At 42.1% G+C, this 27,989-nt stretch overlaps 1 protein-coding gene across 2 annotated transcripts; it reads left to right on the top strand.

Moving 5' to 3' along the window:
• The first annotated feature begins 629 nt into the window (after window positions 1-629).
• On the top strand, window positions 630-27,989 carry LOC110062840 (scavenger receptor cysteine-rich domain-containing protein DMBT1-like). Of its 2 annotated transcripts, none has more exons than XM_089295837.1 (16): window positions 630-947; window positions 5,980-6,159; window positions 8,279-8,544; window positions 9,735-9,993; window positions 10,946-12,747; window positions 13,654-13,822; window positions 14,770-15,486; window positions 15,724-16,077; window positions 16,392-16,649; window positions 18,538-18,743; window positions 19,724-19,859; window positions 20,334-20,633; window positions 21,855-22,124; window positions 22,696-22,992; window positions 24,087-24,377; window positions 25,314-27,989. In XM_089295837.1, the coding sequence occupies exons 1-16, from the start codon at window positions 848-850 to the stop codon at window positions 25,613-25,615; spliced, it is 5,907 nt and encodes a 1,968-aa protein (XP_089151963.1). In that variant the 5' UTR covers window positions 630-847; the 3' UTR covers window positions 25,616-27,989. The 2 variants fall into 2 exon arrangements, with proteins under 2 accessions (XP_089151963.1, XP_089151964.1); XM_089295838.1 differs by lacking the exon at window positions 630-947 and adding an exon at window positions 3,966-4,303.

Here is a 27,989-nt window from a genome sequence, read left to right as displayed (position 1 = left end):
TATTGGATACAGGGTCTCGATTGCATACTGGGTCACATACAAAGGGCTCGACCATTTCTCTAGTTCTTAAGTCAATTTTACTTAGTATTTAGTCATTAGTCATTTTATCTATTAGATTTTATGCATTTTATATTATTATGTGTTCTCTCGAGTCCGGTTGAGGAGGGCGTCGACCGGTGTCGTGGGGCCCCCGCAAAAACGCCCGATCTAGTGGACGAGGTATAAACGCGCCATGCGCCCTATATATTGTTGCTGTTGTTACTATACCGTTACTATCGTCATTAATAGACTGGAGTGAACGTTACATTTTGAATTCCTTGTAATATGTACCCACGAAATAACAGGTCTTAGAAACACCCCTGCCGTTCGTTAGTGTGATCAACTTTTGTCTTCTCCGTACATACGCCGTGAACGTTTGTTTCGCAGAGTGGTGCCGTGAAATTAAAGCGAGTTATAATATTGCCTAGATGTACGGCGGTAATTAGAACTAATATTAACAGAAAGTTATGATAATTAAGATAAATCAATATTTCAGGCTTTGAACTATATAACACGGACACTTTGAGGCGAGAGCACACATATTTACAACTACTTCGCGCCACAATTTTGAAGCACAGAGAGATTTGACCAGCGGTTACACCATTGCGGTTAAACTTAATCGCTCTTTCCAGTTCGACTTAGGCGAAGTGATCGCTGAATTTTAGCGGGTATAATCGCCTTAAATGCTTATAGCTCGGGCTGCAACACATCTGTTAGTTCCCTGTTATTGTTTTTTGCTTCAAGAGTGAGCGGTTCGAGGGAAACTCACGGATGAAATTTTAAATTTGTACAGTACCAAGTTGCAGACATGGAAATGGGTCTAGTTACTGCTCAATTAACTCTGGTAGTATTTTCTGCGCTGGTTATGTTTGTGGATTATGGATTGACCGAGAGTTTATCGACAGATGGTGAGTTAAGCTCGTTCCTAATCATTTGTTAAGGTTTATATCTTTACGGAATATAAATATTTGTTATGCAAGATTTCAGAATACAACTGGTTAACTATGTTAAGGTTTAACAGAATTTGAAGTTCAAGAATCGCTGCATGTGGTGTTTTGTAGTAAAAATCGACATGAATGGGGTTAGCTTATGAAGCATTCTCGTGACTCAGTGATTAGAAGGTTATAAACGATGGAAGCGAAACTCGAAATTATAGTGCAGATGCTTCACAGAATATTAATATTCATCTAGCTAGTCTCGATCAGTTGTCGGTCGATAAATCGATAATTGAATTGTCTTGATTTGCTATAACGCAGAGTCGGGTCTCTGTTTGGTCGCGTTTGAGAATACGCGAGAAACGCTCACGTCAATTTACCGCATGCTTATGCAAATCACTGAGGTGGCTCCATCGACCTTATTTAGCACACGATCACTAATTCTGTGCGGCGAAACACAGACTCATTTAGCATTAGTTACGCCGTTTAACATTGCCTCAACGGCCTTTAAACTACCTCTTAACGGCGGTCAAAACTGCTCTGTGTTCTTTTAATTACACTGAAATGATACAAGTTATGAACACGTTTATGGCAGCAATGAAGTCAACATTAATCAAATACTTGATCGACCAAGTGAATCGGAGTTAATTATTCGATCATCGGAACTGAAGAAACTTCTGCCGAATTCCTTCACGCCCTCACTGGTCGGGGAACTATTATCACTTCAGCTATCTTGTTGTACTAAAACCCCATATTGTTTCAGCCTTGCTCCTGAATAGTAGTTATTGCAGATTTAAATTAGAAATCTCTTTGTTTATTTGTGTAAGTCTTTGTGAGCCTCAACTGGTTTCGTTTCGCCAAAATTGAAAAAAAAAAAAAAGAACCCATTTGAGTGTTTGTGTCGCACTCGTGAAATTCAGAAAATGTATTTCGGTGGTTTTCTGGTTTTCCGTGTTTATTGTCGGACGTAATTATTGTTGTTAAACGCTCCAGACATGTTTATTTTGACTTATTTTATTGTCTATTTGTTCATAGAATGCCACAAAAAATGTTTAGAAAAAGATAACGTTGTTTGTAAAACTCCAACATTAGCGCACCCTCAGTTCGGGCCGCCCCTACAAGATATATTAAAGTTTGCATGTTTAGATCCAAAAATGTCTGATGCAATGTACAATGGTTTGCGAAATAACTTAAGAAATATCATGTCATAGTTTGATGGCTTCAAGATAAGAGATTCGGCCGACAAAAGCTTGCGCTGACCTGTGACCCAAGAGCTTTATTTAACTGGCATATTTTAGACGATATAGAATCAGTTGAAATAAAACTGCGACGATCTGAAAACGTGTCGACGAAAATTGCGGAAATTGGCGATTATCGTACGAAAATAAATGAAGTCATGAATGAAATAGTAATATATAAAACATAAAACAGAAGAACTCGACAACAACAATAACAACAACAACAAAGAAAACAACAGAAAAAGAACAACAATTATAACAACTTCAGCAACAACAATGAAGCTCTTGCAGCAGAATTTTAACCCAGTAATTGAGGACAGTAACGTACTGATTCCATTTAGCCTTCAGGCCACCGTTGTTCGATAGGTGGATAACGCTATCCACCGGAGAAACCGCTATCCAGTGGACACGTCTTCACAAAACAAACCACGCCATCCGCTGCTGGATAGTGATTTATCCGGTGGATAGCACTCCACCTTTCGAAGAACCTCGGATTTACTAATGACCAATTTATACATCGCCATTTCACGTCGGGCAGTAGACAAGTTGTTACTGGTATTTTTGTCACAATTGCTACTAATCTCGCGATCTGATTGGCTAATTTGCCGTTGTCGACAAGAGTCCAGACAACGCTGCTCGCGTCAATGTGTCACGCAATGTCTTGTTCAGCTCGCGCCCTGAAAAAAAAAAACAAAAAAAAAAACCATTTTCTTTGACGTTGATATTGTGGTGAAAAACAAATCGAATGTGGTTTAGCGTTGTCTGTACTCTTATCGACAACGATACGTGTCATCACTGTGGTCAGAATTTGTTGTGGACTCACTCGGCTGCGCCTCATGGTTCCACAACATTTTGATCACTGTGATGACGCGTACTCGTTGTAGATAAGAGTACAGACAGCGCTAAACCACATTCGATTTGTTAAATATGGTACTTCATAATTTTACGGTTATTAAATAAATCAAAACACTTCACATATTTCACGCAAGCATAAGCACGAGAAGCTTATGTGCTAGTGGGGACGGCCGCGACGTAATGTAAGCATAAGCGTAGGCGTTCTTCTTTTGCTTATGCTCATGCTTATATTTAGTGAGGAAAAGGTTGGCATAAACATGAAGTGCTCGCTGATTGGCTGAAAGTCTTCCGCTTATGCTTACGCTTATGCCAACATGTCATTACTAGACACAATAACGACATAAACATAAGCACGAGCAGTTGAAGAACGCAAGGTTTTGATATTCTTATGCTTATGCTTTTTTTTGCCTCGCAAGGGAGGTCGCGGGGGACATTGGGGCCTACTACATGTAGAAACGGGAAAACGCGCACTTAAAATGTCTTTGAAAACCGGAAAATCGCTATGAAAATAAATCAAAATCGAAAAACCGGATATTTCAAGTGCAAAATTCGAAAAACCGATAAGGAAAAAAAAAAACCAAAACCAGAAAACTGAAACTCCGACGCTTCAACATTTAGCCTTAATTTACAGGTCACGATTAGACTAATAGCGATCAATATCCTTTATGGCGAACCTCCAGTTAACCCGACGATTGAACAGTGTTTTTCTCCCAATAACACCCGGCAATAACTGCAGTGGCTACAAAATATACACCTAAGTCACTTTGATTCTTGTTGACGCTGTTACAAGTCGACCAGTTTGCTGAAACCCCACCAGACATTGTCATTAAAATATTCCCGGCGTGTCAGTTCTATTTTGCGTAGGTTGTAGACCACGTGTGTTTAATCATTCCGCATTGTTTAACGTTGTCACATGACTCATCCTTGAATTTATCTTCAGTTAATGTTTACAAGCGACGAAAGTAGAGTAAATTTTGGTATATTCTCGAGTCGGGAAGAGAGTTGCTGCGCTTCGTTATTCTAAACCAACGCTATTTTTCGATTTATGAGAGCAGTTTGCTCAGGAAACATTCGAGAACATCCACTCTGAAACATCAATTTTAACAGTGCGTAGTCGCTGGGTCAATGTTATCACGGTTTCTCATTAGAACAAAATGCTGCTTTCTCGGAAGTTTTCGTTCATCTGCTACTTGACACTTCCTCTTGTTTTCACCGTGGACTCAGATTCTCAACGTGGTAAGCAAATATATTTTTGAAGTTTTATTGTTATTTCTAATTTGCCTTTTCGCGCACGTGTTCCTAGTTTTGTTTCGCTCTGTCGACTACATTGTCGTCTGCGAGAGAACTCACATTTCCACAAAGACCACTTGTATATTTATCTCAGTGTTTCAAGAACTCCAATTCATTACGTACTTACTTTTAACACACAACTTAGTTTTCTTATTTAACTTTTCGAAGCTATTACATAAGCCAATATTTTCTTCCGACGCATTTTTTGCTGAGATAGAATTTTCGAGTCGACACATCTGCTTAGAGCTATTAATATGAAAAGCTGGAATTCTCTAGAAATTGTTTACAAGAGCTTATATTACCGTTAAATCGGTTTACCCGAGTATTTTCGACAGTTCTGTCAATCGCTGGCTAAAAACATCGAGAAATATAAACCTTTCATTCCAGTACAAGTTTTGTTTTCTGTTTTAAAACCTAGAAAAAGCACGCCGTAGCTACACATATACACCTTCTGATGTCTAATCTCGTTAAAAATGTTTTCAGAGTCTTTTATATTATTTTGCGAAAGATGGAAAAGTATAGTAAAGGAAAATTATCATTTTAGTCTCATTATATATACATATTTTTCACAACAAATAGAAAATATGCAAATTAGAGCGGTTGTTTTAATGACGTCAAACCAAAAGCAAGTAATCACTGGCCACTCACAAAGGACGTAGGTAATCTAGTGAACCAATCAAAACTCGAAGAAATACTAGTTGGCGCGAAGCGCGGGAAAATTTGTGCCGGTGAGTCACGACTGGTTTTCGTTTTAGTTCTGCTTGGACGACAAAGTCACGCAAATTTCGTTCAGTGTAGCATAGTAATGCAAGTCAACTCAAATGTGAATTATTTTCGACTTTCTAGTGAAACGTGCTCTAACATCGAATCAGTATCTGTCGTATTCTGTTTTATTAGATTATCTATGTTCATTTTTTCTTATGTTGATTGGAATAACGAAAAAAGGAAAAAAAAAACACACACACAAAAAGGAAACAAAACAATACTAAAAGATGCTTTCAACTCTAGACTTTTAAATCCAATCGTTGGAGTTGAAATGTCGTAGCTAATTTTTGCTATTTTTGACTAGAATGAGGCCCGGGGCCTGTTTGTGGAAAGCCCCGGAAACTCTTCGGGCCCGATTTTGAGTTAATCGGTATTTAAAGACAAACAGTTGTTTACGCCTGAAACTTCTTGTACGGAATGGAACCTCTGTTCATATTAAAAATATGTGAATAAAACAGCTCTGTAATCATAAGGTTTGAGATTTTTGCTACGGCTTTCCGGGTGCGAAAACTTTCGGGACCTTCAAGAAACGGGCCCCTGGTTCATACTAGCAACATAACGACATAATCGCTTATGTTGGTAATGTGAACATCGACATAAAAACTTGAGGAAAAGATCAGTTTTTCCCTTATGTTGTTATGTTCATGCTGTTATGTTGTTATCATGTCATTATGTCAGGATGTTCACACTGCAAACATAACGAAATGAACGTCCTTCGTATGCCGTTATCTCGCTGGTATAAATTAGGCCTTAGAGGGCCAGAAATGGGTTATTAGAATCTCACTTATCGTTTAATTTTCGGCAATTTCTTAGCTGTCATTTCTCATTTTTTGTTACCTTTTCTTAAATCATCCCAGCTTTGTGTACGCCTGGAAATTTCTTGAAGAACCACCACTGCGTGTCTGAGTGTGGTCCTGGTTTCTATGGCAACAGCGTCACAAGAAAATGTGAAAAATGTTCATCAAGTTGCAGAACGTGCCTTGATGGTGAAGTGCCCACGAAATGCTCCAGTTGTAATTCGCCGCTGTATATTCAAGGTATTGTAGTTAAACTAAAAGTGGTATAGACATTTTTCTAATCGAGTGTCATACAAACCAAATCAAACTACAGTCCAACCCCTATTAAGAGACCACCCTCGGGGAAATGGGAGGTGGCAGCTTAATAGAGGCTCATTAGGAATTAGCGTGAGGTTTACAGTAGAAATGTCAATTTATTCAAATACAAACATGCATTAAGGCAACATGGAATCACGTGAAGACAATAACGAACGTGTATTTGAATGTTTTTTCACAGAGTTCATTTTCTATTTCGGATTCTTAATTATCTGCCATCGCCTTTTCCAAACGTGTATTAAATTTTGGGTAGCCGCTTAAAAGGGGTACGAACTATATATGGACAACCAAAAGGTGGCCGCGGCCGCTTAAAAGGGGTTTTATTTGCAGTATTTTACTGACAACGGTTGCTGGTCTTTGATAACTGGTCGCTTGACAGGAGATGGCCACTTAATATAGGTTCGACTGCAATCACTTTGGCCGATACAGGGACAATCCCCTGAGTGAACCAATTAGCCTGAGGTACGACGCACGCGAAGCGCGCGAAAACGTGTGAGCAAGCCACAATCCTCCATAGGAAAAAAGATGGCGACTGGTACATTTACCCATAATTCTTAGCGCACAAAAACCATAACAACGTTCACAGAAACGTACAGAAACGTTATAAAATCTTCAAACCTAGGCTACTCAATGTCCTTTGCACAGGGAAAAATATTATAAAAATTTGGCTTTCTTTGTGCCTTATAGGCTGCTTTAGGTTCGCAAGGCATTGTGGTAAAATGTACAGCCGCCATCTTTTTTTCCTACGGTGGATTGGTAGTGGATTAACTTCTCATTGGCTGAAAAGGTGGCGTGAGTTTCTTTTAAACTAGTTACTAGGTGTAGATATACTAAAGTAACGTAAACGCGAATTACTTTCGACACTTAAAGTAAAACCCCACAGCACCGCTTAATCTTGGTTTTGATCGCATAGAAAGATGTTAGTGCAACTATTAAACGATCAGCTAAAAGTTAAGGGTGAATTAAAATTCGACGTTTAACTGGTTGTCTGAGCCGATTACGGTACCGTCGGTCGAGTGTGTGTGTTGGTATAGTAGAGTACTGAATTGGTCTTTTGAACCGAAACGATATTGTAACGAGTATTGCATGAATAAATGGTGCAGAATTTCGCCATGTTGCCCTAAATAGCGATCTCCAGGACCATTATACAGCTGTTTCGACAAAGACCCCACAAAAGCGTAAAAGCGTACTCGACAATGCCGATTGGTATTATTTTATTAATTGTTGCTTGGCTGAGTTCACGTTGTTTCAGCAAGAAGGAAGGGAAAGCATGAATACACGTGTTTGTGCTGTAGTTCCTTCAATCACGCTGAAACACCTTGAGCTATACTCAAGCTAACAGTAAGCCACCAGTATTTAAAGAACCTTTCGACATTGTCGCGTTTGCTTATACACTTTTGAAGGAAAACCTTCCTCAAAACGGCCATATGCACAGACGACGAATCTAGTTCAGGATTAACGTGAATTTTGATTTTAGTTTTCAACTTTCCAATGAAGATTAAAAAAAATTCAGTCCTTTAGTTTTTACATTAACTTATCTCAAACTCTACAAAACACTAGCAGGGAAAACACTTCAGAAAAACCTCTACCAACTTTTAGTCTTGTTTGGGTATTTCAATCGACTCTCTATCAAGGCGGCCAGGGTGCGTAGAGACACTACGACTTATAAATAGTGGCTTGGCGCCCGTTTCTCGTAAGCCTCTGAAACTTTTCGGGCCCGCAAAACCAATGTAAGTTAATCTGTATCTAAAAACAGAGAGGTGTATACGCCTGAAACTTCTTGTATGAAGGGAAACTCTGTTCATATTAAGAATATGTGAATAAAACAGCTCTGTAATCAAAAGGTTTGGGATTTTGTTGGAGCTTTTCGGCTGCGAAAACTTTTCGGAACCTTTGAGGGAACGGGCCCCAGGCCTCTAACTTGAATATTTTGAATTACGGAGTCTGCTCTGTTTCTTCGCTAGGCCGCAGCGCATTCCGTGAGGTATGAAGTTAAATTCCTACCATGGTGTTCAGCATAACTTTGTGATGTGCTCTTCTTCAGGAAATTCATGCGTGAAGTCTTGCGGAAAGCAACGATCAAAAGGGCCTCCTTATCGCCAAATGAGGCTTGTGCAAGGAAAAACCCATTTTGAAGGCCGTGTAGAAATCTTCCATGACAGCAAATGGGGCACGATTTGTGATGACTCCTGGGATATCAACGATGCTAAAGTTGTCTGCAGAGAGCTGTTGCTAGGAGACGCCCGCGAGGCCGTGACATTTGGGAGATTGGGGAAGGGGAAGACGGAACAACCCATTTGGCTGTCACAGGTTAGAAATTGGAAATTTACCTTCATTATATTAGTTATAAATGTTAGAAGCAAATCTTTTATTTCCTATGTATTTCATAGACGTGCGAGCTTTCTAGCCATTAGGTCGAGTGGCAGGCAATGAAAGATTGTCGAGTTTTATATGTAGGAGTATACCGACTGAATAATGTTATGGCTATGAAAATGATTTCTGCCGAGAGGTTTCCTCTTCACCTCACACAAAGAAGTACAAAAACAAATTAGAAGTCCGAACGGCGAAAATGAAAAAAAGCCTGGTATCGTGAACTTGTGATAAGGATCAATACGGGACTTGAAAACCATGGCTTAAAAATGCTAACCGTAATAAGACTTTGAAGAAACTGCGATATCGTCAGCCAAAACGAGTGCATATTCACGACGAAATCATTTTGGAAACTCGAGTTATCCTATCTACAAGCTATGAACAGAAGCCTATTTTATTTTTTCCGTCAGTTCACTTTTTATTGTGTTTCTCCAACTATTTTGTCTAAACATTTCGATCGCGGCTGACAAGGTGGCCGTTCACCTTTAATGTAGTCCTATACTGCCCTCGGCCGCTTTTATTTGGTGATGCATGCTTTTTACCTCCCGTAATTCTGCCATGGACATTTCCGGCCAATTTGCCCCCTCAGAGAGAAGGCTTTAACGAATTCGATTATCCCGTGATCAGCAAAGTGACCTGTGTGGGCATGTATACAGTTACACCAAGACAACGCCATATCCTGCCCCCTGGTTAAAGACAAACAACTTAGGCAGCGTCCACACTAAGCCGGAGAAATTTGAAGACGCAGCTTTATTTCTACGGTTTGGCCTACCGTCCACACTAATCCGTCACGAAAACGAAGCTTTTCAAAAACGCTCTTCAGACCGGAGGAATTTGAAAACGCCGGCTTTTCAAATTCGTGTGGACGGAAACCATTTTGAAAACGGAGCTTTTTAAAAACGATGACGTCACGATAATCACGTGATTTCCCTGACCGAGTTTTCCTCAACCACAAATCCAAAATGAACGGTGGTTGTTCGGTTTTCAAATTACTCCGGCGTAGTGTGGACGGAAAACATTTGATACGTTTTCAGCGTGAAACCTCCGTTTTCAAATTCCTCCGGCGAAGTGAGGACAGGGCCTTGTCTGGCGCGCCTTTAAATTATCTTGCATGCCTTTCTTATTTACAGGTCAATTGTACGGGCAACGAGACGCGGTTGGAAAACTGTGACCATCCTCCGTGGGGGAAACACTCCTGTGGTCATTTTGAAGACGCTGGTGTTCGATGCGTGGGTCCGGACACGACACGAGAATGCGTGGACGAGTGTGGAGACGGCTATTTCAAACTCAAGGGGAGAATGGAATGCGGAGTGTGCATGGCTTCGTGTTTAAAGTGCGCCAACTCTGCGAGCAACTGTACATCGTGTGATAAACCTCGCTTCTTAAAAGGTAATGCCTGTGGATTGTAGAGTGGTGTGTAATGCCTCTAGAGTTATCGCACGGCCAATATCTACGTTATTAAATGGTGCAGTAAGGTAAAGTTTGTGTTCGACCCCAGTAACCTATCCCCAGTAACCTATCGGCGCTGCTGATTTCCGTTTCGTAAACGGTCGATGCCATTTTTAACGGTTGATGCCATCATTGGTAACAAAGCCTTTCAGAATGGACGATGCCATATCTGCATTAGTTTAGGCGTGGACAAGGTAGAAACTGGTTATAAACTGTTGATAGATTAAAACGCACTCACCAAATGCTTAATTGTTCATATTCACACTGGTTTGCTAGCGGTTAGCTTTTACTTCATGGTTGAGGCAACTCTATCATTAACATTCAAAAAAAGAGTCATGTTTTAAAATTAAATTTTGTGGAGATTTGGCGGATCAACCTGGTGGTGTAGTGGTATAAGAGGGATGTTAGGAAACAGAGGTTCCGGTCTCGATACTGGGCGTTTACTTAGAAATTTTCTTTTTTCTTTCATTTAGTAGAGAAAAATTCGTGGATTGTTAAAAATTGGCATTAATCGGTATCAATCGTTCACGAAACGGAGAACTACATCGGCGCTTATCTCCGGTTTCCGTAGCATGAAGCGGCAAGGAGTATTTCTACTCCACCCTCGGTGGGATGCTAGTCCATCGAAGGGTTACCCCCAGCCTTAAATTTACCGCTATCCATTTATACTCTTAAGTGGAGGGAGGCGCTGTAAGAGTTTGGTTTTGGTTTGGACTGCAATCCATTAGAGTGTCTGTTACAACAGTAAGGTTACTACGCTCATCTCCTATAAAAAACTCGCTCTCAAAGTCTAACTGTTAATTCGAATGAGAGAAAATCTCAGGAAATTAGGATAAATTTGTGCCTAATTAGATTATTAGTGCCTAAAAACCGCTTTTCATTTCCTTTCAAGGTAATACTTGTCAAACTTACTGTGGAGACGGTTTCTATGGAGATACCACTGACCGGAAGTGCAAACCTTGTGATCCCGGATCAGCATGTCGCACGTGCGCTGATGGAACTTCTCCTTCTGCTTGCACAAGTTGCCATGACGACCGGTACCTAAATGGAACCCGGTGTGTTGTCAGCTGCTCTCCGCTCCACGTGGCTCAAAAGCGACACCTGCGTTTGGCGGGAAACCGGCCGACCGCCCTCGAAGGCCGCGTCGAAGTGTATCGTTCTGGGGCCTGGGTTACCGTATGTGACCAGACATTTGATTTCCGCGAGGCCACAGTGGTCTGTCGTGAGCTCGGCTTAGGCGCTGCTGTCAAGGCTGTCAAAAGAGCAGCTTACGGTCGAGGCTACGGGCGCGTTTGGACCGATATTCTTAACTGCACCGGTCGAGAAAGCTCAATTCATGACTGCCCCTTGGTAAAACGAAGTTTTAGCTCGCTTTGCTACCATGGTAACGACGTCGGCGTGGTATGCGCGGGACCCGTGATGAAACAGATAACCAATCAGTGCGTGAAACACTGTAATTCAGGATGGTTTAAAAATGACATGGACGTCTGCGAGACCTGTGCTTCACAGTGCTTTGAGTGTATGGGAACAAGTACTCGTTGCACAAAATGCATGGCGCCCAAATTCTTAAAAAATGATGCTTGCGTTGAGAAGTGCGCGGCGGACGAATATGGCAACATCCCCGCTCGCGAGTGCCAGAAGTGTAACACGGACATTTGCGTCACCTGCAGTGATGGCTCTGACAACAGCAACTGTACCTCATGCAAGAAACCCAAGGCACTTATGAACGGCAAGTGTGCAGACAACTGTGGACCGAAGATGTACAAGAAAAACGGTCGCTGCGTTGAAGATTGTGGGATTTCCATGTACAAGTTTCCAGGTAACTTCTCTTGCCTACCTTGCCCTGACCAATGTATCGCATGCGAGTTCAAGTCGGGGAAACCCGTGTGCACAATTTGTAATCCTCCTCTTGTGCAAGACGAGGCTAGCGGGACATGTGTGGTAAATTGCACTACTGGAAAACATGCAGTGCCTTTCATCAACTTCACATTAAGTACCTCGCCATATTTGAGACTGTCTCACGGTGTGGATTACCTGGAGGGCCTGTTAGAAGTGTACCACGATGGCATCTGGGGGACTGTATGCGATGATGGGTGGGATTTTGCCGAGACGAACGTTGTCTGTAGGGAGTTGCATCTTGGTAAAGCTGACACCAGCGCTTCATTAGGTCACATTCCCAAGGGAACTGGCAAAATGTGGCTAGATGACATGTTCTGCGTCGGCACCGAGAAATCCTTGCTGGACTGTCGCCATCGTCCTTGGGGTCAGTCAAACTGCCAGCATAGCGAAGACACTGTCCTTCGATGTACCGGACCGGGCGTGCGCACGTGCAAGGCGAAGTGCCCCGGTGGCTTCTTTCCGAAGGGGAACACGTGCCAACAGTGCAATTTCACGTGCAGCACGTGTCGCGATAGTGCAAATAAGTGTCTCACGTGCGCCGAAGGATTCTTTAAGAAAAATGACACTTGCGTCAAAAACTGTGGCATTGGGTATTACCTGGACACGGTTTGCAAACCTTGCAACTCGCGCTGTGCCGATTGCGAGGTCAAGGCCGACAACTGTACATCGTGTGCTCCGCCATTATTTAGGAAAGGGAAAGATTGTGTCGAAAATTGTACCGGTGGTTTTAAACCCTCCTCGAGGCCTCTGGTGAGGCTTGTTAATGGAAAAACGCCACTCGAGGGCAGAGTCGAGGTAAGGGAACTTGATTCTTAGTTGCGGTAAAGATTCCATATAGCGCTCCCGTCAATGTCATTAGGGAGTTTAAGAAACCACGACGAACACGGCAACGGGAACGTCGCTAAACAAAAGGTTTAATGAGCGGAACAATGGCTGTGCACGTGCGTTATAATTCTTGGTACATTTCTTTGCCGTCCTCTGCAAAACAACAACGTGAAATAATCAAATTCTGCGTTGTCCAGAGAACGTGAACCACGACGGCTAATTTTTTTAGTTTTATTTCAAATGTTTCGCCCTGTCCCAGAATCATTTTCGTGATAGTTTTGACGCTAAGAAACAAAGGAAAGTGACTTGAGAGTATCGCGAGATTCGCAGGTAAAATATAAAAGCATTTTTTAATCGACGTTGTCCTCGGCGTCGCGTCCTGGTTTCTTAAACTCCCTATTATCAGAGGCCGCGTTCCTTTAGGTTAGCACCAAGAAATCCAGACCTCTGGGAGAAATACGAAGGTGGTTCTTAGCGACTAACCACGACATTTTCAAAGAAAACATTTTTCGCAAAAGTCACAAGTGCGCTTTCGTTTGTTTCATAAACCATCGGATCAAAACGCCTTGACAAAAAAAAGCGCCCCTCCGTATCCCCTCTTGAAGGTTATTTTGTAAGGACGCGTCACTCAATTGTGCGATAAGTGGGCCTATTGTAAAGAAAACATTTCTATAAAATATGGACGCTTTGCAATATCGTAAAATTTCGAAGGTAGCGCAAGTCCTTGCTTTGATTTTTGTGGTAGGAACAATAGGATGGCCCTCCCTTACAGGGGTAGGGTGGGGGATTGCTCCTCTCAAAATCTGTTTGTCTCATTTTACTACTACTGCACCATTCAAAAGAACTTTCCATAACAACTCGACGTTTTTGTTGTAGGTTCTTCATAACGGAGAATATGGCACAGTCTGTGACGATGGCTGGGACCTACTTGATGCCAACGTCGTCTGCAACATGTTGAGCATGGGAAATGCATCGCGCGCAGTCATTAGGGCAGGGTTTGGATCAGGAAGAAACAAGATTTGGTTGGATGAAGTCCAATGCTTCGGTAAGTCGTAGACGGAATGTCTTTTGGTCGCAAACTGCTGGACAAAGCTCTTTCGGGTTTCCGTTCTTGAACGGGTTAGGACTATTGCTACTCCCCCCTGGATTGGACTCTAATCCATCTGACATCAGGAGGGGAGCAGTATGTTATGCGGTTTTGTGGTATTGGGCAATTTTTCATGCGGTATTTCGCTAACTTCAATCTTGATTTACGATACTGTGGTGTTTTCCAGACCTGCGAGATGTGTTTGTTTAGTAATCTGGTTTCAGACCCTTTCCATATTAGTTAAATATGTAACGTGACGGCCGTAATAGCTAATTATTGTAAACAGTTCTAGCTGATCCACAGTTTGACTGTTCAAACAATGCTTAACGTTTTCTTTGACTTAATTTAATCACTGCGCCTTTCAATGCGGACTCTAAAATTCAAAGCTCAACTGACAAATGCGTTTTTCGCTACCGTCAATCAAATGTTCGGCGGCCCCTCCCAGCTTCCGAGTACTGCCGAGGGTGCGGTAATCAAATCAAATCGTTGAGCACAGTTCACATAGTCGGAAGCTGGGAGGAGCCGCCGAACATTTGATTGACGGTAGCGAAAAACGCGTCTGTCGGTTGAGCTTTGAATTTTAGAGTCCGCATGTTATTGGAAGGCGCAGTAAGCTCCGTTTTTGTGACGGATTAGTGTGGACGGTAGGCCAAACCTTAGAAACAAAGCTGCATTTTCACATTTATGCGGCGTACCGCGAACGAGGCCTTAGATATGAAAACTACCTCGTGAGGTAGTCTTATTCATACAAGAATAAACCAGTCTCGATCAAGATTCGCACAATAGATTCATGCCCTTATGTAAACAATTTTGGCAGTGAGAAATGTTTTATTCGTGCTCAGACTGAACGTATTTTAACGTGGTGTGAACGCGTTATAAGATGCTTTAATTAATTCCTCTTTTAGGGAATGAAACATCGCTGATTGCTTGTCGGCATATTGGCTGGGGCCGAGAAAATTGTGACCATACCGAAGACGCGGGCGTGGTCTGCAAGGGCCCTGACAGGTCACGTGATTGCTTGTCCAAATGTTCATTCGGGTACTTTATAAGCTCTGTTGACGGAAGCTGTGGGCAGTGTAGTCCGAACTGCAAGGAATGCTACGGATCGCCAGAAAACTGCACGGTCTGCGACATGGGCAAGTTTTTGAACAAAACCGGAAATATGAGCTCTTGTGTGACTGACTGCAAAAAGGGTCAGTTTGGAGATCCTACAACGACTCGGTGCCTAGATTGCTCGAAAGAGTGCTCGGACTGCGTCAACAAGCCGAACCACTGTACGGAATGTCCCAAAGGCAAACATCTTCTCAAGAATTCTTGCGTCGTTAACTGCTCTCGTGAGGCCAACAAGATTGTCAGCGGTGTTTCTGACATCAAACTCGTGGGGTTCAATTCCTCGACCGAGGGACGCGTGGAACTCCTGTACAATGGCGAGTGGGGGACTGTCTGCGATGACAGCTTCGATATAAACGAAGCGACGGTTATTTGTCGGCAGCTGAAGCTGGGAAAAGCTGTGGCCGCGTACTCGTCCGCGAGATATGGTCAGGGGACTGGACAGATTTGGATGGACGATACCCAGTGCACTGGAAACGAGCGAAGACTTCAAGACTGTCGCTTTCATCCCGGTAGGGTGAACTAAATAAAGACAGGAATCAGTTTTGTTCAGGCGCGAAAGAAACCTGTACGGTTGCCAAAGAGCTGTACCCAACCTTGTTCCCAGGCCTTTTTCCTCAGAGATTGGGAGGAGAACGCCTTGGGAACTTGATTGAGCCATACTCTTTAGAGAGTCTTTTGACGTTTACCTACATTTTTAACGTCTTTAAACTAAAGTAACCCACCTCAATTTTGCTTACTGTTTTCAGGCGGTTTCGGGAACAATAATTGTGGTCACAGCGAAGATGCCGGCGTCAAGTGCTCGGGTCCCGATCTTTCCACGAGGTGCGTCTCCGATTGTGGGGACGGTTTCTATGACGACAAGAACACGTGCAAGCGTTGTCATGACACTTGCAAGACTTGCTTTGGGAAGCCAGACCGTTGCGCGAGCTGCAAGCCGCCATACTTTCTAGAGTTTGCAAGTTGCGTACAAGAATGCCCGTTGGGTAAATTTGGCAACACCAATAACAGGATGTGCGAGCGTTGTGATATTCAGTGCCAAACGTGCTTCAACGGCGAAAAGAACAATTTGTGCAAGTCTTGTCGCGAAGGACTCTTCTTGAGTAAGTACTACCAGGACAGCATGTTTCATAACCTTTAAGCATACGTTTTACTAGCGTAATGGTTCATGTACGTGCCGAAACAAGCCATGAAAGATTTTTCCGAGAAGGCTAAATCTGTCTTGAAACAGAGAAATCCGGAAATTTCGATACGCTAAACCTCCTCTCTATATATAGAGCAAAGTTCTCTACATGTTGGCAGCAAGCAGTTTTGGTCGGTTCGCGACCAAACTGGAAAAGAAAAACTTGTTGGTTGCCCAGTCACACAAATTCGTCACGCTAACGAGCCCGTCACGCAAATTTTCTTTTGTTTTCAGTGGGACTAAAATGCGTAAAGGATTGTGGGGTTGACATGCAGCCCGTGTCCGCGCTGTTTCCGCCCAAGCCAACGAAACCGTTGGTTCGTCTAGTGGATGGAAAAAGTAAACAGGAAGGGCGAGTTGAAGTATTTTACGGCGGCCAGTGGGGAACTGTTTGCGACGACGACTGGGACCTGAAGGAAGCGTCAATTGTTTGCAAAGAACTTGGCTTTGGAAGAGCTAGAGAAGCCCCTAAACACTCGAAATTTGGGAAAGGTGAGTCTTTCTGAATAAATACTGCTATTTTGAATAAATACTGCTATTTTGCTCTTGTAATCCACGTTGCACGAGGGTTACGTCTATTAGGCGAAGAGAAATGATGGTGATGATGACGATGACGATGACGATGACGATGACGATGATGATGACGACGATGACGGGAACGATGACGACGACTACGACGCGGTGACGACGGCAACGGCGACGATGCCGACAACGACAACGGCGGCAAGAACGACGATGACGATGTGGGAGCGACGGTGACGACGTGGGAGCAACGGTGACGATATGGGAGCGACGTTGACGACGTGGGAGCGACGTTGACGACGTGGCAGCGACGGTGACGACGTGGTAGCGACGGTGACGATGTGGGAGCGACGGTGACGACGTGGGAGCGACGGTGAAGATGTGGGAGCTTTTTGATACTGGATTACCCGTGGGGCTGGCTTTCGACAGTTTACCTGGTTTTAGAACACCCAATGTTTGCATGCTTGACAGTCTCATTTGTCAGGCCATGTTAATTGAATGCCAAAAGGAAAAGGAAAGAAAAGAAGAACTTAAATGAGATGAGTTGTTACCTTAAAATATTCTACACAGCAAATTGGAGTCGAGAAAAGTCATGCAGCCTGAGAATTTTCTTCTCCTCGTGACCTTTGTAGTGCTTTAAAATCTTCTTGATATCTGCTTTACGTCTAGTCTAGGAATGCGAGTAAGGAATTTATCAAACCTAGGCAGACTTCACCTCTTGACATCGCTTATCAAATGCGTATGCAGATACGTCACGAGCTATCGCAGAATAACAAAAATAAGAAGATTGAAGAGACATTCATTCTATGACCTTGAAAAAGTAAATTATAGAGATAAGAGGTATGTCTGCTTTCCTGACACAACAAAAAGGAAGTCTGTTGACGTTGCGACTTCTTTTTGGCGGATTAACATCAATATAGGTTTTCTTTGAATGTCTACTGAGGCCCCATATAAGCTAATACGTTTTCGCTGAGGCTTTTTCGTCCGAATTCGCTTTCGCTTATTTTCTGCCTAAGTATAACAGGGCTCCACTTTCGAACACTGCGTTTTCAAAAGTATGCATAGAGAGTTTGATGCCCTCTGTTGCCTCATATGTTTTCTACAATCGTACGCGAGAAGACAATTGCGAGAGAACTGATCGCGAACGCAAAGAGGAAGCTCCTTTTATCGTGATTGTCCCATCTTCCTGTCCCCCGCACCGCCCCTACCCCCATACGGACGTGCTCCACTCTCGCTTGACTCGCTGTTTGCTGTTTCTGTCACTTTCTTGTTTAGCGTTTGAAAAGAAAACGTGTGAACAAAGACTGTTTTCGATGGTATCTTGGCTTCTCAGTGTGGACCACACGCGATAAAGCCTTAAGGTCATTCCACTGAAATAGAACCTGCACTGAGATTTTTGTCAAACTTTGCCTATTGACTGTTTATGTTGCAGGAACTTAAATTTGGAAATAAAAACGAGGGGTCCCCATGTTCGTTTAGGAACAACAGTACCTTGTTTATACCATATAAATCCTTACAATAGGACCATGATTATACTCACGATTGCTTGCTAAATTCACGTTTCCGACGATTTTTCTTGCTCAACGCTGAGAATTGGCCCATATTTATTTTACATAGAGAAATTTATTACTCAATTCAACACAACAGAAAGAAATGATAGGTCACCGTACTCGTTTTCGATAAAATGACGATTTACCTCTATGGCAAGGTCCAGCCGCGAAGAAAAACCCGCCATTTTTTAATGCCCGCGCGCTAATCACGCGTGAAATTATGCGCAGTAGAGATGCGCAATGCAATACTGGGGAATGACCTTAATATATTAAGACAAGACCTAAGAGTATTTTTTGCTTAATTGTAGGAAATGGCATTATCTGGATGGATAATGTTAACTGTTTTGGGTACGAGACTTCTCTGACGCAATGTCGTCAAGTCGGCTGGGGACTGGGTAACTGTGACCCGTTACACAGGGAGGATGCGGGTGTTGTCTGTGATAACACTACTGTGGAGGAAGTCAGCAATAACTATTGCAGGAGAGTGAATAGTGGATCGTGCAAAGATTTGCAGGTAGAAACTTTGACCTGAATATTAATATTCATGAAATGCATTCCATGGAGGAAGCTGTTTGGTCCGGGAGGGGGGGGGGGGGGGGGGAAGCAGGGTTTGTTCCTTATATGGGCTGTATAGGTTTGTGTGTTCCCAAATGGGTATGGTTTTTAAGCGATGTTGGTCTGAAAAAGGACACAGATGTTGTTCATTTGGTCTGAAATAGAGTATTTTTGTCACTCTGTCTTGGCATTGGGTGTTTTGTTTACAAGTAACTATTTTTTTTCTCCGCTTCAACATTGGCAAATTTGTAGCATTTTTAAATGCGTACGCTCATGGAAGCCAACTCTGGTTAGCTGTTGTCATATAAGTTAGGTCTGAATTTCAAGGTTCGGGCCTCACACCGCCACCAAAAACTTTTGGGAGTACCCACCTCCCTACCCCCATGTAGGATCGGTTTCAACGTTGATTATCTGTCCAAACCAAAATAAATGGTACATCGTACCCATCTGATCATAGTGTACGGAACACAATTTCCTAAAGGAATTTCATGTTGTAGAACTGGCTACCACTATCATGACCATTACTTATACCACAAGCATCATATGTTACTTTATTTTATTTTTTTTATTTTATCTATTTAAGAGACATACTAATCTACAATTTTGGGCATTTTTAGCTAAGACAGTCTAAGTGGGTTCACGCCTTAACAAAGACTAATGAGTCACAAAGATTTCAAGCTAAAGTATAACAGACGCATGTAACATAAATAAAACGTATTTGATTAAATATGCTAACTAGAACTACGAGACGTGAAAGAGTAGATGTGACTTGTCTAGATTTAATTTTTTTACTATTTCTGAAAAATCAATATTAGATTCTTTTCAATTTAAGTTAGCGCCACTATAAATAACAATAATAACAACAACGAAAACAAAGAAGCCAATATTTCGGGATTGATTCCTTTGCATTGTTCTAATTTTCACTCTGTCTATTTTCAGGAGTGCGATTTGTTCAATAGAGTCACATGTGTGGATCTAGACGTTTTTAATGAAGTTTGGAATGAGAACGGTCAACAGAGGTCCGTCTGTTTACAGTGCCCAGATGGTACCGCTGGCGATGGTAAAGAATGCAGAGGTAAATCTCCCGGCAAAACCTCAAATGGTCCCTGGGCATCCTGTGATGCCCTGTCAGCTTCTCCATCGTGCCGTTAGATCATTGATTTTTGACTAATTCGACCCTCAATCGCCAGGAATTACATTCTTTGGTATCCATTTGCCTATTTTTTTTTCTGGGTTATACGGTCACATGCATGACAAAGCTTTCCCGCGACACGAGTTGCACGAAGCAAAACATTGCTGTTATCAACGTGTCACGCAACGATCGTCTTTTCGCAACGATCGCAACGATTGCGGCGACACAGCGTGATGAATATTCTTTTTATACGTTGCTTGGTAGTGTTACACCGAGCTACGCTTTGTGTAACTTGCCTTGCTACGGCGGAACAAATTCATGAACGACGTTGAATGTGACATTTCCCAGCTTAGCGTTATATAAGTGAGGTGTTTGACTTGTTGAATAGTGGAGTGTTTTACATTTCTCCTTTTTCAGCCGTGGCTTCCAAGCCTCCAGAATTCGATCGAACGCCGACTAAAAAGACAGTCAACGCGCAAGACGTGATCACCCAGCAGTGTCGCTCCAAGCCTCCTCGGATTTTTCCCACCGTGCAAGACTGGCGAAAAGATGGGAAGCCTCTCCTTGCAGAGGATATAGCCAATAGTCGAATCGTTTCGAACGCTGGTCAGCTGTTGATAAAATCCGCCACGAGAGAAGACAGTGGCAATTATACCTGTACTTTAGTCAATAGCGCCGGAAACATCACTAGCAACAGATCTGAAGTTATCGTCAAAGGTAACATGTTGTTTTAGACTGAATTTTGACCGTGTGTGCTTTCCGTTTTTATAGAAAAACCGTTTTTACATAACGACAACAACAACGACTTTTATTTCACCCCAGAGCTAGAAATAATTTATTAAAATATTATTAGTGCTGGCTACCCGAAATAACGTAAGTGTAAAAATGCCAGGCAACCAGTTAGAAGAAAAGATATCTCACATGTTTAGCCAAGGGACACGAACAAATAAACATATGCACATACAAAATAACCAAAAGGAAAACCAAATGAAACCGGCCTTTTCACTGAGCATTTTTCGGAATAAATGGAATACCATTAGAAAAGAATGTAGTGATTAGAAAATCACTAAAATTATCATTCGCTCTTTCGCGCTATTCCCATGCCCCTTGATGAAATACGCGGTCGTTCCATTTGCAAATGAAATGGAACAGTCACTGTTTCTTTGGGAGGTTTTCAAATGTTGTCAAATGGTACACTGTCATTTTGTTTGTTGAAAACTGCGCTACTCCATTTGACGAAAAGTTTTTACCAGTTTTCTTTTCCTCAGGGAAAGCGCCCAGTGTCATTTTTGTTGCATTTAAGTAGTACGTTGGGTTTTCAATTGTAGTGTTTTATCGTTGAATGAGTAGGAAAACAGTCGAAAAAAATAAAAACGTTAAGTCTGTAGGTCAATTTAGTTTGAGAGTAGGGTCGGTGCTTGATTCCTCTCTTGCAGGCAACGGGAAAATCCCCCATGGGAAAAAAAGGTGGTGACTAGTACATATACCCATAGCTCTTAGCGCAAGAAAACTGTAACCACTATATAAAAACGTACAGAAAAGTTGTAAAATCTTCAAACTTCGGCTGCACAATGTCCTTTGTACAGGAACAAATATTATAAAAATTTGGCTTTCATTTTGCCATAAAGTCTGTGTTAGGTTCAAAAGGCGTTGTGGTAGAATGTAAAGCCGCCATCTTTTTTCCTACGGTGGATTTCACACTGATGATACAGGTCAACAGAAATGTTTTTGATTGGTTGTTATTTGCGCGGGAAAAGTCAAAGACGAGCACCGACCAATAAGGGACAGAGAGACTGGTTACGTCATCAGGAAGGACTGTTTGGGGTGGAATCTTGAACATTTCCTCAACGAAGGAGAATTTAGTGCACGAATAGAAAAAGCAAGTTTACTCACTTTTCTCAACTGATGGTTTTCTCGTGTTTTTGTCTTTCTACACAGAGGCACCGCGTATTCTCGGCGTCCTGTCTGCAGATGTCAGCAGGGATGGCGATGCGAATTTAAGCTGTATCGTGTCGTGTTACCCTCCAAGTAATATCACGTGGAAATTCAAAGGGAAGAATCTCACTCGCTCTGCGAGATACGAGTTCATAGACAGCAGTTATATGATGAAGGTTAAAAACGTTCAATTTGAGGACGCAGGGCTTTATGAATGTTCCCTGATCAACGAACTTGGGGAGGCCCGCGCAAATGCGTCTCTTATCGTCGGATGTGAGTGTTGGAATTACTGCTCATAAACGGTCGCTTTTTTCCTTTCAGTTAAGAAATATTTCTTGCTATTTAAACATTACTCGAAAGCTAAAATATGTCATAAGTCTTGACAATTAAGAAACTAATAATATATATCGTTTTGCACTGAAAACTTTTTATAATGTAAAATACCCTTTGATTTTAACGTGGTACCCTCGAGTACAGTAAAAGTGATAAATTGGTTGCTTAATTTTATTAACATGGAAAGATTTTTCTCGTTGCGTGGGTGATTTAGAGCCAGATTCTCTAACTCACAATCTGGCTTCTTTTTGTTCCATTTGCGTTTTCAAAGGCTAAACTCTCTTCATTGATAAATACGTAAACATTGCACGAAATACGCGTTAATTTCAAAATGTTTCAATTGCTTTACAACCAGTCAGTACAAAGAATGATGTCAGCGTGTCTGTCTTGCATTTGATTGACAGGTGTTTAAATGGCTTCTCTATGTCGAACTGTACAGCAAACAAATGTTGTTTGTTGCGGTAAACAAACTTTCACCTGTTCTTTTATTTATAATTTTTTTCCTCTCTAGTGACTGTTGAATTCAAAGACTACCCCAGGGACACTATTGCAACTGAGGGAGACCAGGTTACTCTCCATTGCAACGTAACAGGGGTCCCCAGACCTCAAATAGCTTGGAAGAAAGACGGGGAACTGGTAACGAATGGCACTAAAAATACTGTCACAACATACTCAGCCTCGAGCAGAGGTTACACTGCGAGCCAATTACAAATACGGCAAGTTACCAAAGAAGACGTTGCTGTGTACTCTTGTATTGCATGGAATCGTGGCAGCATTCGTGTGTGGCTGGCAACTGTGCTCTTAACTGGCAAGTTTCGTTATATTTATTTACTTTGTTTTAGTTTGTTTATCCTCAGTATATACATTAGGCGTTACCTTCTCTACATTATACAATTTTCGCATTGACCAGAACCAAGACGTTGGGCGAAGCAATAATTTGTATGCAATTTTCAATCATTTAGCTTATTTTGCCGGTTCCAAAATACTTTTTATTGATCGATTTCACCTGATGTTCTTCAAACACTCTCTCGGCTACTTCAGATCTTATTTTTTTACTTTCACCACGCCGGTTTACATTCAGTAAGTCAAGAAATCTACATGTATAGAATCATTCTTAAGACTCCACTCGTGAATTATTTTGATTTCTTCCCTAAAACTTTTTCTGAAATTTGAGTTGCCAAACTCGTGGTGTGGCTTATTTGCGAGTGCGGCTTATCCGTCGGTATTTACTGCATACGTATTTTTCGCAATCGCGATGGGCAGCGGACACCCCTTACAGACATGCGCACACGCGTAAGGCTTTGCATAAGACAACATACCCCTGTAGCTATGCGACCGCGCTCTACAAAAAGACACGAGATACAGAATAGTCCACTTTGTATGTAGCCGAATATTCTAACATGGCCCCGAGGGTTTAGGTCAAAATTATCTTTCCCTCAACCCCGAAAAGGATCAAATTTAGAGGTTTGTCCTGTAGCCCAGGATTGCTATTTGGATCGTAACCTATTATATTATTTGTACGTTCTAAGACCAGAGATTGTGCAATGAATAACGATTGTAATTACTGGTTATCGCGCGACACTGTCATATTTCAAAATAATAATAATAATAATAAAAACTAAATGGCAGATATTTCTGTTACTTCACGGCCGCCATATTGGTGCACCTCCGAGACACACCAAGATGGTGTCTCCAAACAAAGCTCTTTAAATTTGGATGTATAATATTTTTCCGAATAACGTAGTTGCCAAAACACCGCACAGATCTAAATCTAGGCAAGGTAGTTTATATAAATCAATCCTCTATCATATCTCAGTTACTTGACTTTATTTATTTATTGGTTGCCAAGTTTATTCTTGATGGCATAACAGTGAAACCAGCAATATGTGTTGTTTTGTCTAGGTCCGCCGATTATCTCCAGTCCTCCGAAGGACATTTCTGTCCTCTCTGGAGCGAATGTGACTTTCTTCTGTCTTGGTTTGGGCGCTCCAGAGCCTGAGCTGACATGGCTTAAGGATTCCGAGACTATTAAGCCATCCAAGAGAGTAACCATTAACGCTCAGAGCGGTTCCCTTCAGTTGTTTGTGGTTACAGTCGCGGACGCTGGAAAGTACACATGCGTTTATAAGAATAAATATGGCGAGGACAGGAAGTCGGCAGTACTTCGTGTGGATGGCATTGATCCGGAACAGGGTAAGATGGTAACGGGTGGGGCTGCAATACCAAGAAGGCTTAGGTGAGGTAAGAATGGGTAGGAAAGCAAAGGATGGAATAGGGTAAGGCAGAGCATGTATGACAGTGAAGGATAGCGAAGGGTAGGACAGTGAAGGGAAGATCAGGGTATAATAGGCTAGAGAAGAGTAGGGTAGGGCAGGGTAAAGTAGAGGTGCCTTGGGTAGGGTATGGCATGATTAGGTAAGGTGGGTGGAAAATGGGTAGGGTAGAATAGGGTCGAATAGGGTAAAGTGAGGTAAAGTACAGTAGCCTATGGTGAGGAAGGGACGAGTGGGGCAGGGTAGTGCAGGGTAGGGTAGTGTAGGTAGATTAGCGTAGGGTAAGGTAGGTTAGGGTAGGGAAGGGAGGGGTTGAATGGGTAGGGAAAGGCAGGGTATGTTAGGGTGTGATAGGGAAGGGTAGGGTAGGAATGGAGAGAAGGGCAGTAGGAAAGTATAAGGCAGGGGAGGAGAGGGGGAACAGTAGAGTAGTGTAGGGTAGAACAGGGTGGTGTAGGGTTGGGAGTGCGTGGTAAGTTGGGATAGGGTAGGGTGGGTAGGTTAGGATAAGGAAGGGAGCAGTTGGCAAAGTAGGGATGGAGGGAGTAGGGTAGCAGGGAAGTGGAGGTAAGGTAGGAAAGGGTGGGTAGAATGTAGTGGTTAACTACACTTGGATGGGATAGGGGTAGCCAGCAAAGGAGTAAGGTAGGGTAGGACACCTAAGTAAGAGTAGGGAGTATAACTTTTGGTAAGGTAGTATGAAGTAAGGGAGAGGGGGGAAGTATCCCGATTGTATTTTTGGCGAGGTCTTTTATTCGAAATGTAATCCCTAAACAAGCTTGCAAAAGCACGATTTGAATTCAGTTAGCATAAACAAAACTCACTTTCCATTTTTTTTAAACTTTACTCCGAACAGTAACCTCTGCACAGCCATTAGCTCAAAAGAAATCCATCTCAACAGGAACGATAGTGGCTATCGTGGTAATTTTAGTAGTCATCATTGCTATCATTGTGGGTATCGTGTTGTACCGTTACTGCCACGAACGCAATGAAACCTTCCAGTTTGCAGTGGATGGGAATTCTTTAAGGCCGTCTCTTCGAACACGGGTCAAGAACGCTATGGGTAAGAAGCAGCCGTCGAGTTTGTACTACAATCACAGCCGGGATGAAGTGAACTTTGACGATAGCAAACCATTTGTGGATCATGACGAACTCTGAGAAGCAAGAATCATGCAGTTGTTTTCTTGTAATAATTGCGCTCTTTTAGACTTGGCTGTCCGTTACTGAGAAATGGCCGTACAATAGCAACGTTTTCGCTAAAGATGCCTGTAAATGAAAGGACATGAAGAACTCTGTGTATGAAGTAACAATGTATATGGAATTCACTTAATAGGGGCACCGGCTGTCAATCTCAGGGATACTCCTTGGGGTTCACAAGTAAACTATATCCCTGGGATGTAAACAAAAAGACGGGGCAGGGAAGGGGTTACGCTGGACACTTAAGTTAACACGTTCGTATGCAAAGTTTCTGTGGATTCCAAAAAAGTAATTGCTCCGTTCAAAACGGGTACGATAAAGAAACGCTTGTACCTCTAGAATACAGGATACCTAAGGTGTAGTACAGGGAGCCTAGGCCAGAGGAAATGATACCCAGAGCAGAAAAACTTGCCCGGATTGTTCGAAAGGTCGGCAACGTTATCCACCGTATAAATCTTTATCCAGTGGATAGCGTGGTTTGTTTTGTTAACACTTATCCACTGGATAGCGATTTATCCGGTGGATGGCGTTATCCAGCCTTCGAGCAACTGAGGCCTGGGCTCCAAATAGGGTATAGAGTAGAAAGTCACCCGGGAGGGGTGGGGAAATGTGGCATCCTAGAAATGTTATGCTATTGTATTTTTAGACCGGTCATTTCGAAATGCGCAAAGGACATGTTTAGCCCCAGTAGGAATTAATATTTAACGTTTCTTGACGTGATATTTTCGACATCAATTTTTAACGGATGAAAGTTAAACGTCATTAATAATTTTCATGTTCTTGTGATAGCCATTCCAAGGTTATCGGTATTATAGCTTTGTCAGTTAAGAGTCTTGTGGTTCACATTCTTAGACGGCCTCCTTGGACTGTTGGTGGTTTAAAGTGAAAAATATGTTAGTCCTCCTTAGAGAAACTCGAGGATGGCCATTTCAGTATAATTAATCAGTAATTTTAGAATCTTGATCACGCCACATCTTGAGTTCTGCGTGACATCCTTAAACTAATCAGCTACAGATGGCTGGCCATGTATAGGAAGGTCCGCGGGAGCTGCAAACAGTCTCACATCAAAAGCGTGAATGGAGCCAGCCTTTGACGACCAACTTGAGTCACGCCTTCTACCAGCAAAGTGCCAGTTGTCACCCCATATACATGTCGCCTCAATTTGAAGCTTTAAGGAAAAGGTTTTAAAGTTTTGTGCTACTTCCAATACATGGTCAGCCTTTTGCGTGTGGCTGCTTGGTATAAGTTGAAGATTTCGTCGTAAAACCACAGAATACCTAAACCCTTGCCACATCCAAGTGGATCATGGGCCCGGGTTGTAAACAGAATGACTCCACGGTAGTTTTGAATTTTTGTTAAACGCTGACCATGTTATGAGTATACTTGCGATGTTTACTTTTCTCTTGTACAGTTACTCTCCGACATATTTTGTGTTGCACGTTTTTGCTAAGTTAAAATAAGCTTCTCGTTAGATGACAATTTTTGGGACGTGTCAACTTGGCAATCTTCCTTGGAGTAATGCTGTACGATCCCTTGTACACTATAATTACCTACAACATGATTTTCCAGGTCAGGCTAAATACGTTCTTAAATATTTGATGCAAGAAGAAATAAGCCTGTTTAGGTTCTCAAATACACTAGATTCATCGGACATTACGAAATAGTGAATTTAAACTAAAAAAGCGGTAAATATTGAGTTGTATTTCGGGAGACTGATGTCTGCACACTGGAAATATCAGGTTCAAGACAGGTTTAATGTCTTCAAAAAAATGAGCCTGATGTTCGTAGGTTTTGTCCGACTACACATTTAAACTTCCAATCAAGAACACCGCAACAGAACTAACACTGTACCAATAGACAGCAGTATTATTTCTTGCCTACCAAACATAATAAGAAGCTTTTCCCGAATTTCAGACTGAATTGTTTGTTTGCTTTCTTTTGTTGTTGTTGTTTTTTTAATTTATTATTTTGTTATATATATATAAAAATGGGTGTCTAAATGGCATGTTTCATGCAGGCCGTAGGTTCGTTACCTGCTAGGTTTTTAAACGCGGAATTTTACTGTATCACTGTATTTCAGGGAATGTATCAATTCCCTGTGAGATCAAGGAAGAAGGACACATTTGGTGTACACTATTTCTCTCTAGCGCACTAACAGAAAACTCCCAGCGTGGTTAAGATTTTCAATGTTGTTACTTAACTTTTTGACTTTGTGTTGGTATTTTTTTTAAGAATACCGTATTGGACGTTTTCATATTGTTAGAACTGATGTTCAGGGTATTCCTCCATTTTCCAAAAAAAAAAAAGAATAATAATAAAAAACCTGTTAGTTTAA

Source organism: Orbicella faveolata, unplaced genomic scaffold, assembly GCF_042242905.1.
Source record: "Orbicella faveolata isolate gen_17 unplaced genomic scaffold, um_ofav_v1 contig_26, whole genome shotgun sequence".
Classification (NCBI taxonomy): Eukaryota; Metazoa; Cnidaria; class Anthozoa; order Scleractinia; family Merulinidae; genus Orbicella; species Orbicella faveolata.
This window is presented reverse-complemented; position numbering and strand designations above follow the sequence as displayed.

Coding starts and splice junctions, on each gene's coding strand:
- LOC110062840 (XM_089295837.1), top strand. CDS start 848: ATGGAAATGGGTCTAGTTACTGCTCAATTAACTCTGGTAGTATTTTCT. Junction 13,823..14,769: donor GGATGAAGTCCAATGCTTCG/GTAAGTCGTAGA, acceptor TTCCTCTTTTAG/GGAATGAAACATCGCTGATT. Junction 18,744..19,723: donor GATCGTGCAAAGATTTGCAG/GTAGAAACTTTG, acceptor GTCTATTTTCAG/GAGTGCGATTTGTTCAATAG.